At 44.4% G+C, this 12118-nt stretch overlaps 1 protein-coding gene across 1 annotated transcript in view; it reads right to left on the bottom strand.

Annotated features, from left to right (window-relative positions):
• The window catches only part of msh5 (mutS homolog 5), an 84774-nt gene that overhangs the window by 12039 nt on the left and 60617 nt on the right, over positions 1-12118 (bottom strand). The window contains exons 20-21 of the mRNA XM_084335662.1: positions 6792-6941; positions 6465-6539 (exon numbers count right to left, since the gene is read on the bottom strand). Of these exons, the coding sequence (XP_084191788.1) occupies positions 6465-6539; positions 6792-6941 (225 nt within the window). The remainder of the gene's footprint in view (positions 1-6464; positions 6540-6791; positions 6942-12118) is intronic.

The following is a 12118-nucleotide window of genomic DNA, read 5'->3' as shown; positions in this document are numbered from 1 at the left end:
GCCGGGAAGATCATAAAATTCTCTTAAGTCCTGAAACGCACGGAGGCCGTTCTTATCATAAATATCCTCCAGAGTATGCACTCCCCTCCTTTGCCATTGAGGAATATTAACCGGCTTGTGTCCAACAAGTAATTGCTGGTTATTAAAAATTGGAGAGTCCAGGTGCCAAGGGCATTTAACCCCACACGACCTCTGTACATTACGCCACGTTTGGATCACGTGAGTTATGATCGGTCCATACCTCAGCCGGCATTTCGAAATAGAGACAGTGGAGTACACTACATCCTGCAATCTTAGCGGAGATACCGCCGCCGCTTCTAAGGAGCGCCACGATACAGCCTCTACAGGGTCTAGCCAGCACATCAGAGGTCTCAGTGAAAAGGACCAGAAATAAAGTTTAAAATCAGGGATTGCGAGGCCCCCATCTTGTTTTCTACGTTGAGTAGTAGCCCTTTTGATTCTCGGGCGTTTGTTATTCCAGATAAACTTAGATACCATCGATTGTACCTTGCGCCAGTGGTCTATTGGAGGGGGCAGGGGGAGCATTGAGCTAATAAAATTTATCCTAGGCAGGATGTTCATTTTGATTATGGAAGCCCGGGCTTGTAAGGAGTTAGGAAGGGACGACCACCTGTCTAGATCCTGGCGTATTTTATCATAAGTACCCGTGAAGTTGTACTTAGTAGTTTGGTTCAGCGTGGGGAATATCTCTATGCCCAAGTATTTAAAATGTTCTACTATGGGGATATCAGCTGGTAGTCGTACCGCCTTGGCCAGTTCATTAAGAGGTAGGCAGGCTGATTTGTTCCAGTTAATCTTAAAGCCTGACAATTTACCAAAGTCGTCGATTATCCTCAATAATTTTGTGGCCGACCGGGAGGGGTCGTCCATGAAAATCAGCAGGTCATCCGCATAGAGAGCAATTTTGTGTGGAGTATTATTGACCATTATGGGGACGATGTCCTCCGATTGCCTAATAAATTGGGCCAAAGGTTCGAGGGAAAGCGCGAACAGTCCCGGGCTCAGAGGGCAACCCTGTCTAGAAGATCTGGAGACTGGAAAGAGTGTGGAACAGTTTTTGCCTGTCAGTATCATTGCAGACGGCGAGGCATACAGGACTTTAATCATATGAATAAAACTCTTTCCAAGACCCATGACCTCAAGTACCTTCCACAGGTATGACCACTCAAGTCTGTCAAACGCCTTCATGGCATCCAAAGACAGAACTGTGGATGGAGTTGTATTGTCTTTACTGTTATCGATTACATGCAACAGCCTCCTAAGATTATCTGCAGCCAGACGCCCCGGGATAAAACCAGTTTGATCGCAGTGTACCAATACAGACATAAATCTCTGCAGGCGACGGGCCAGCACCTTGGCAAACACCTTTAAATCGGCCCCGAGAAGACTCAAGGGTCTATAGCTACCACAATCATTGGGATCTTTGTCCTTCTTGAGAAGTAAAGAAATCAACGCCATATTGACATCTCTTGAGAACTCCCCTTGTTCGATAGCGTAATTGATCATATCGAGCATCAATGGACCCAGTTGGTCCCAGAAAGCTAAATACACTTCGGGTGGAATACCATCCCAGCCTGGTGCCTTACCCCTCTGCATTTCAACAATCGCCTCCCTCAATTCTACGAGAGTAATCGGTCTCCCCAGTTCCTTGGCCTCTTCCTCAGAAATGTGGGGTATCTCAAGCCCGCCAATGAACGATTCAAATTTAGAGTCATCAAGATTACCCTCTGAGCTATATAACTGTGAGTAAAACTCTTTAAAAGTGTCATTGATCTTTTTCGAATCAGTAGTGACTGCACCCTGGCTCGTCCTAATCGAGGGGATATCCGAGAAATGATCATTTGAGCGTATTTTCATTGCCAATAGATGGCTAGGTCTGGAGCCGTGAAAATAGTAATTTTGTCTTGTCCTATGTATCAAGAACTCAGACTGTTGTTTAAGTATGGAGTTTATTTCTTTTTTGACTATCTTACGTTGTGTGTTTAGTCGTTCATTATAGTTAGTTTGCAAGGATGCGTATAGGTCTGCATATAATGATTCCAGTCCTTCTAGCTTTTTTGACCGGGATTTTCGCAAATTGGAGGCAAATAGTGTGACATGACCCCTGATAAATCCTTTCAATGCGTTCCACAGGACCCTAGGGTCTTCTACTGTGCCAACGTTGATCTGCAAAAATTCAGCTAGTTTACTCCTGAACTCAGAACAGAAGTCATCGTTCTTTAGCAAGGTCGAATTAAAACGCCATCTGGGAGCTCTTGCGGAGAGCCTGCCAAAGGTTGCCGTAAGGAAAATCCCCTTGTGGTCTGAGAGAGCCAAGGGAACCAATGAGACATCGAAACTATCAAACATATTAGGGGACGCGAATGCATAGTCAATTCGAGAGAAGCTTTTGTGTCTGGCTGACAGGTGAGAGTAATCTTTGAGGGTGGGGTTGCATAAGCGCCAAAGGTCTGTGAGCCCCGTGTCTTTGGCCCACATCCTAAGGGCCTTAGAGGCCCGTTTTTGGTCGCTCGTTTCAGAGGGCCCGGACCTATCCATCTCCGCATCCCAGCACGCATTAAAATCGCCACCCACAATGAGAGCGTATCCATTAAGTTCCAACATATTCTTCGTGATTGTATTATAGAACGCTGAATCAAATGTGTTAGGAGCATACAATGCTATAATAGCCATCTTCCTATGCAAGAATTCAACTTTTGCTATAGTAATCCTTCCCTCCGTGTCCGACCATACATCCAAGATTTTGATATCAAGGTTACGTCTTGTAACTATGACTACTCCTTTCGTCTTATCATCGGCTGAGGATGAGGAGATAACGTGATATTGCCGATTTGCCAGTCTTGACACGTCACCTACCAATAAATGCGTCTCACTAAGGAGAGCAAGGTCAATATTTCTCCTCTTCAATAGCCAAAGGACACTGGCACGCTTGTGTGGGGCGTTAAGCCCTCCTGCGTTCCAAATTAAAATATTCAATTTAGCCATGGTCGAGCTTGTATAAATGCGTAGAGAACATACCAGTGCAGCCAGGCTGAGTACAGAGGCGCTGATCCCGGCGGGCCCGGACGGTCAATCCCAGGAGTTCAGAGGAGGAACAATTACACACATATAAGACAACAGTACATAAAACACATAAAAATACCACCCCAGCTACAACCCCCCCTCCTTCTACTCTAAACCCTAACCCACCCGTCCTATTATAAGGCCCCCTATACCCCCTCTCCAATCCCCACCCTATGCCCCATCCACTGAGGATGGTCATCTTCCTATCACTTCCCACTAGAGACATGGATCAATAAGACGCTCCCCACTCCAACCCCCCTCTAGATAAACCCCTGAGTAAACCCCCACTAGTCCAATAAACACAAATAATAATAAAAATAAAATTCAATAAAGATATCGGTCGAAACCCACCTGAGCCCTGGCCCCAACATGAGACAACCATAATGGTAAAAATAGCCATTATTAAATAATAACTCCACATCAACCTGCAGCCATCTATTTCCGAATCTGCGCTTCAACGTCGCATTGTTATAGCCCAAAAGGGTATATGAAAATTCTAAACAAAATTAAATTAAAGCATCCCAGCCGATAGTCTAAGGCAGGATCGGGTCACAGGTTAATTGTGCAAAATTGTGGGAACAATGTCAATTAAACAATGACAAAAAAAAAGGAAGGGAAAAAAAGGGGTTATGGTCAAAGTGCACCCCTGTAGCTGTCCCTCTGATCAGGCACAACGGCTGAAATGACATAACCTATGTAAGAATAGAATTAAACACATTCATTAATCCGGGGATGGTAATAGGCAACACCTGACACCACCTGTTATCATACATTGTTTCAATAAAGATATCGGTCGGAGCAGTTAGTCCAAGGTAGGATCGAATCACAGTTAAATTGCTCATTCAAATGCCATTAAAACAGCGACAATAATTATTATATAATTACTCAGCATCAACCCTGTAACCATCTACCTTGGAGTCTGCATATTAATGTCGCAACGTTATAGCATAAATGGATCACGGAAAATTCAAAACAAAATTAAGGCAAATCAGCAGTTAGTCCAAGGTAGAATCGGATCACATTTAAATCGCGCATATAGATGACATAAAAACAGCGACAATAAGAAAGAAAAAAAGAAAGGAAAAAGAGGGTCATGGCTAAAGTGCAAGCCATATAACCATATAGCCATGAAGTGCAAGCCATACCCGACCCAACCTGTTATCATATATTGTATATGCATATTCAACCGACCTTGGCTTCTACTATGGATCCCAAAGCTCAAAACAACCTGGATATAAAAATAAAAGCATACCAGAAGTTAGTTAGGGATTCGATCACTCTTGAATTGTGCAAACCAATGTCCCTTTGAACAGCAACAGCAACCAAAATACGTAACCATTAACGGGTCTCGAATGTCTCAGCGCAGACTATAGACGAAGCCCGCTGGCTAGCCCGAGGCTAGCGCGTAAGCTAGTGATGAATCCGGATAGCACGTTAGCCTATTATGTACATTGTTCAGCTAGCTCGTTAGCTTCCAAAGAGGCGATACACAAGTACGACCATGAGGTCAGCTTTAGCAAGTAACAGAAGTCATTGGGAAGCCCCGCTAGTTGGATGGGCATTGGGCAGTTAGCATGTCTGGGCATGACAGCAAGTATTTGTGAATAGTCGGCCTAATCAATGTATATAGGCCCAAACCGCCAAGTCACTCACCCGCCATAGATATCAAGCAACAGACTCGGGTATCCCCGCGAGATATTCCTTCGCTTTAGCCAACAACCAAAATAAACGCTGACCACCGACCTTCTCCAACACAGATAATTTCGCGGGAGCGAATAACGTGGGCCTCAGGCCTAGTTTCCATAGCTTAGTCAGGACCACCTTGTATTCGCCTCTCTGTGCTTGAACCTCCGGTGTAAAGTCTTCGAAAATGGCCACTTTGTGATCGCCAAGCCTCAGATTACCCCTTCTGGTACGAGCCGACCGCATGATGAGTTCTCTCTGCTGGAGTCTGTTCAGCTTGACTATGATGGGCCTCGGCTCTTTGTTCACGCCGGGAGAAAACCTGCCCGCTCTGTAGGCCGATTCACAGACAGGAGGCGAAGGGAGGACGTCCGTCCCTAGTATTTTCTGCAGCAGTTCGGGCACGGTCTCAGAGAGACGGCCTTCACCGCTGGTCTCCGGTACTCCAACAATCCTGACGTTGTGGCGTCTATCCCGGGACTGCATCTCCTCCATTGCCGACTGTAGTTTGTTGACTTCAGCCTGCCTAGCCAGCAGGGCGGATTCGAGACCCGCCATCTTCTCGCACTGTAATGATACCTCTGTCGTTAGCATGGCTAGTTCGTTAGCATTAGCCGAGGAGACAGCGTGCATCGTCTCCATCTTGTCTGTCAGCGGTACTACCGCCAGCCGTATTTCTTCTGATATCTCACGACGGAGGCTGACACAAAAATCCGCCAACACTTTCTTCTGTGCTTCAGCGATGCGTGTCTCAGAGTCTGCGTGTAGCTTGGTCATGACCAAGAGCACAGCTTCGCTTAACTCCCCGACAACGGGCGACGATGCGGCCAGGCCCGGTGGTGATGGTTTGCTGGTTGGGGCAGTCATGGCTCTGGTTTCCACCCCCGTCATCGTAGAAAGTCGAAAAAGGTCGATGAATGTATACTAAACACGACGACCTAGCAAACAGATAAAAAACAAATAAAAATAAAATAAAGACTAATGGGGAGAAACGTATATTCAGCACGGTAGAAGGGAGCTCATGTGAAACACGTCTACTCCATGATCGCTCAGCTCCGCCCCCCCAGGGAAATGTACACATATAAATATAGTATCTATCTACAGATATGTAAAAGGATTATGTGCAGGTATGTACAGACAGGTTGATAGATATACCGTAATTTTCGGACTATAAGCCGCACCTTTTCCCCCCATTTTTCGACCCTGCGGCTTATATAACGGTGCGGCTTATATGTGACTCGACGTGACCAAACCCGAAAATGTAAAAATCGAAATATTGCTTTTTTGACTGCATTGAAATGTTATTTATCTGTTCCCTTATTTGCTAAACTTAATACAACTTGTAAATTAGTTAATTCTTGTTATTTGTCCGACAGTATTGTGTCCCAATGCTAATTATGGTAATTAAACATTAAAACACCTGCGGCTTATAGTCCAGTGCGGCTTATATATGTACACATCATTCAATTTAGCTGCTGCGGCTTATATTCAAGTGCGAAAAGTACGGTATATATATGGTAATAATAAATATATATATATAAATGTTTGCCTATGTGGAAATATTCTGTGTGTATAGGTGGACTATACAGATAAAAGCAAGTCACTGTGTGTGTCTGTGTGTGTGTGTGTGTGTGTGTGTGTGTGTGTGTGTGTGTGTGTGCGTGCGTGTGTGTGTGTGTGAAACAAGGTGTTCTCACGGTATTGGTTCCTTTTCCAAATTCATCGATGAGAACCAGTGATTGTCCAGTACCGCTGTTCAGAGCGTGGGCCATCTGGAGCACAGAAACAGCAGTTAGCCCCCACACTATTACAAGAGCAACATGATGTGCAGTGCCAAGATAAGCGTGGTGCCTAGATGTGTGGACAGGAGGAGAGCAGGAGTGGAACAGGAGGAGTGGAACAGGAGGAGTAGAACAGGAGGAGTGGAACTGTGTGTGTGTGTGTGCGTGCGTGTGTGTTTGTGTGTGTGTGTGCGTGCGCGTGTGTGTGTGTGCGTGCACGCGTGAGTATGAGTGTGTGTGTACCTGGTTAAGGTCTATCATGAAGGTGCTGAGGCCTAAAGACACAGACTCCCTGCTCTGCATACGTGTGAAGATTCCATCCACCAGACCGATCTCTGCCTCCTTCGCTGGCACGTCTGAGCCAATCAGAGCCATGAACACAACCAGACCCACCTAGTGTAGCCAGTCAGAGGACAGTCATATACATCACAGTGAGACACTCTAACGCTGTTTCACGAACACCAAGATAAAAATTTAAAAGACCAATTGCACAATAACAAACACTCTTTTTACAAAGCCACAAAACAGGACTAACAGCCTTTAACAGATTTAGAGGATGCCTGAGTGATGGAAGGTTTTAGGGAGCTTACTTGAAGGAGGGGGGGGGGGGGTGCAGAGTCTAAAGCCCCCCACATAGTCGGGCGTACTGTGAGCGGACCGGACTCTGCGTGGCATGTCCGCAGTCGGTTGAGGTTTCTGTCATGGTCCCAGCCAGGGATCATGCCCGAACAATATGAAAAGTGGTTTTCGGCCGCCCTCTGGTGGCCAAACGCAGCAATTCCAGATGCTTGGACGCCTGTTATTTTTCATACTGGACTCTCTATGGCATGTTAGTCTAGGTTTGCTGGATTCCTTTAATGCTGTGTTTTATCTGTTCATGTTGTGTGGTGCGTTTTAGCTTGTGTTTTTAAAAGGTTTATCTTTTCATATGTTTCCTTTAAAAGATTCATCTCCTTTACATATGTTTTTGTAAGTGTTTAACTTTACATGTGTTCCCTTAAGGTTCACCCCTTTTCACATGTCTTTATAGTGTTAAACATTTTTACATGTTTCCTTAAGGGTTGTTCTTTTTATATATGTGTTCCTTTATAAGGTTAATCTCCTTTACATATGTTTTTGTAAGTGTTTAACTTTACATGTGTTCCCTTAAGGTTCACCCCTTACACATGTCTTTATAGTGTTAAACATCTTTACATATGTTTCCTTAAAGGCCAACCTCTAGGTTAAACCCTACTGATCAATTATGGGTAGTTTACATCATTGGTATATAATTTCATTATTTATTTATTTCCATTTGACACCGGAAATGCCACTCTGAAAGAGTTAAAAAGGTCCACGCACGAATAACATGCACGCGCGAATCAAAAAAGCTTATCAAAACGCCGACGTCACAACAGGTGTGGCTTGCATATTAATGAGCCGAATCTAATGTTGCTTTTCCACTAAAATAAAGTACTCAGTTTGTCTCCGTGTGGGGAGGCGGGGCTGCTGGTGATCAGCATGAGAGCTCCAGAAATGACACGTGAAAAACTGCAGACCACTGATTGGTCAGAAGAGAGACGCGTGACGTCACTGTTTGGGGAGTCTGAACGAAAACAGAATGTCCGCGCCGCCATCTTTAATGTCTCGCGTAGGATATCTTTTGTATGTTTGCAGCAAGAAACGAGTGCAATAAAAAAGGATACAGTCACTGTGTATTCTGCCTCATTTATTGATGAAACAAAACCGACATCAACACAATTTGCCACCGAGCGGAGAGTTTAGTCTGACAAAAAGATCGCTGATTAGTTACGCTTGTTGTTGGGGGTTAGGGACGTAACGTTAGTTAGCCTAATGCTAACGTTAGCAGATAGACACGAGAGGCTATCTGTGTAGAATAGACACAATGAGGTAACGTTAGCGTTAGCATAATAGACACAACGAGAGTCTGGTTAATGTTGTTATTGATTGATTGAATGAAAACTGTGTTTTACTCTGGCTTGCCAAGCTCATCATAGCCCCTTTCGTGACTGATGCACCGAGTGAAGCTTGTGGACTCGACAACAGCGGCGGCCGCAGGGCGCCGGAGCCCGCAGCGCTAGTTAGCACATAGCTATCGTGTAACACTAGCCTTTGCGGGCTCGGGCGCCCTGCGGCTGCCGCCGCCGTCGCGTCCATGGGCCCCCCGGCAGGGCACCCGTGGGGTCGGGTCGGGGTGTACAGAGAAGAGAGAACCATTTTGGGTCGGCCGTTCATGCCGACCAGCGAGCCGGATGTCGGGATATGTTGTTAGCACAATAGCTACCAAGCTAAGCTATGTTATCTACTAACGTTATAAACACAATGTGTACAACGACACAATGATTTACATTATTACAAATATGGTAACGTGGTTAGCTTTAGAGATGGATGGATGGCTATAATCACGGAGCAATAGTGAGGTGAAACAGATACATTTCCATTCGGCTAGTAGTAGCAAGCATATATCTATGGTAGCAAGGCTCTCTGCCTGCCACTAGCTGTGTGACTCTCAGCGCCCCCTGGTGATACCCCTGGTGACCAATACCTGTTGTGACGACATTACACGTGCACGTTATAAACCATTGATTAAAATATGCAAGTGCATGTTGATTGTGTTGGGCAGACAAAATGTTTTGATAAAAACGCTAAAACTGGGTCAATTTCAATACTTTTTTTTACAATTCTTCATGAAAGTCACTGTTGGCCTAGTCCACATTGTTTATTGAACAAAAATACAACGTGGAGGTTGACCTTTAAGGGTTGTTCTTTTTATATATGTTTTCCTTTAAGATATTCCCTTTACACATGCTTTTAATAATGATGTGAGTTTTCTTTTACTAAATACCTTGTGTCACCTGTCTTGGCCATGCCTGGCCCATACCAGCTGGCACTCATTAGTAATTGTTAATCACAGGCACTAGGGCTGCAACGATTAGTCGACATAATCGACTTATGAAAAATCGTCGACGAGATATTGTTGCGTCGATTAGTCATTAAAAAAAATAAAAAAATATTATAATATTTTTTTTTATTTATTTATTTTTGCACTACCTATCTTTGTGAAAGTGGCTTCTCAGCTCTGGTCCAGCCAGCTGAAGACTTCTTAGCTTATCATAACAGACCGACAGTAAGTTTGGGGGAACTAATGGGATAACTGGGGACAGTGACGGCTCGCCACTAGGGGCGCTCGGACGCCCCCCCCCCCTGGTTAATCCTGGTTAAATGAAAGAAGAAGAAGAAATATTATTATTATTTTTTTTATAGCCCTATAAATAATATAAACATGTTTAAAATGAATAATATTTACTCATTTTAAGTATGTTTGTGTTTCCAATGCACAATATAATGTTAATATATCAAATATAAATAATTGTTTCCATGAACAGGAAGTGACTGTCTTATAGAGAATACGTTCCGTCGCCGCATTTCTCTCGGCCGCATTTCTCTCGGGCTAGACGCAATAGCGCTTACAGTGGGCGTGCACGCCGTGCACTGGTTTCATCGCTGTATCCGTCGCAGCCAATCAGTGCGTAACGCGCTGTGCGTTGAAATATGATGTATTATGATGGAAGTCGGGCGCTTTTCCAAGCAATCTATTATCATTTAACACTTTGACTGCCATGAAACGTCTTTTCACGTCATTGCTGGCCATGCTCAAGTTGCCGGGGGACGCTGTACAGCGTCCTTATATCAATATTTCAAAAATCTGCGATCGGATTCATATGTCCCCTCCGCTGGCCTGAGATCCACCAGCAGGACCCACTGAGCTCTCTGGCGGTTCAGGAGCGCCATCTGGTGGCCGATCGGCGCAATCGCCAAACAGGATGTTGAATAGAGGTTGTCATGACGACCGTAGTACTTCCGGGCGCTCGCTATAGTTCATGGGACTCTGGCTCGTCACGCTACACGGTGATCGATTGGCAATAACTCGATAAACAACATGATTTGGACGTATATACCATTATACAAGCTGGAGATGGACCGGGTAAAAATATATCCCATAATGATAAGATTTCTACTCGACGATGATCGCCCAACGGCGCGCGGGGACTGGGGTGAGTTTCAGCGTGTAACGTTACCGTCTTCGATACTAACTGCTATTATCAACATTTGACCCACATTAGATGATTGGTATAACGCTGCCCACGGAATTATAAACGCCCCCTCGCCCCATCCGGTCAACATCAGATGACGTGTAGTAACTTCTAGAAGTACGTCTAGTTGGAATTTTTTATATCGCGCTGATTGCCATCAAACTGTATTTCATCATCAATATAATGCATTTGGGGCTATATATCACGTTCTGGAGAAAGCTGCAGAAAGAGATGAAAACATACTTATACATTAGACCATACTTTACTATGAATATGTGAATGAAAAAGTTTAACGTTGCTACACAATGAACAATACATATAGGACTTTGAATGGGCCCTAATAATGGCAATGTAGCAATAGAATTTAAAAAGTTATAGCCCTGCAAAGAAGGGGACTTTCTCCATAGACAAATAGCGCTGGCAATCTATGGTATATCATGAATTTAACCTTAGGCAACCAAAGTGTTAAGCAAGCAGCGCCAGTATTTTCCGTAGCCGCATTTCTCTGAGACGCTCTCTGATTGGCCGACGCGGCGACGGCAGTACTTTTCCGTAGCCGCATTTCTCGGTTTTGCTTAGAAGTGGACGATAGAACGCCAGGTAGTTTGCAGGATGTTCGATGCTGTGTGTTGTGTTGTGATGCAGTCTCGAGTCTGGACAGTGGGCAGTGGATATACATCGACAACAGTCTGGGGGACAGTCAGTGGACATACACTTTATCAAGCCCTCCGGCTGGACCACGTTTCAATTAAACAAAGTGAGTTAATTCTCTCTCTCTCTCTCTTAGCCACTCAGCTAACGTTAGCCGCTGTTAGCCACTCAGCTAATGCTAAACTAACTAACTAACGTGATTCCGCGATACCAGTTCCATTAGTGAGGAAAGGGGGGGGGGGGGTATATTGAGGAGGCTTGACAACAGAGGTTGATAACTTCACATTTATTGGCAATTCGTTTCTTTATATCGCTTCCAGGTTCCAACTGTGTTGACATTGACAAAATCCTGGTCTGGTAAACTATGGGCTATGGCACATCAGAACGCTCAAACGCGCTCTCTCTCTCTCTCTCTCTCGCTCTCTTTATGCTGTGTTTTTGTTGAACTAAGTCATTAATTTCGTCGCGGGTGGATCATAATCAACCAGACAATGAATGGTAACTTGTTTAAAATGACAAGTTATACAAATGTGTTCATTATTGTATTGATCAGAGAGAGAGTGGAGTTTCTTTTGGATTGAAAATAAGTGGATTATGGCTTGTTCAATATCGTCTATGTTTGAATGAATGAATGAATGAAAACTTTATTTAACAGATTGCAGAATGGGTACAATACAGTACGGCTCAATACATACAATTGTTAAGGGGATGCAGACCAGAGAAAGACGTTTGTCTTGTTTACATCAGGGTCCCCCGTTTTCGATTCATATCGATAGTTTAATAGCTAGCCTTGGCTCGTTTAACAATATGCAAAATATGTGTACA

The sequence above is a fragment of the Notolepis coatsorum genome, assembly GCF_963971535.1.
Source record: "Notolepis coatsorum genome assembly, chromosome: 19".
Lineage (NCBI taxonomy): Eukaryota > Metazoa > Chordata > Actinopteri > Aulopiformes > Paralepididae > Notolepis > Notolepis coatsorum.
This window is presented reverse-complemented; position numbering and strand designations above follow the sequence as displayed.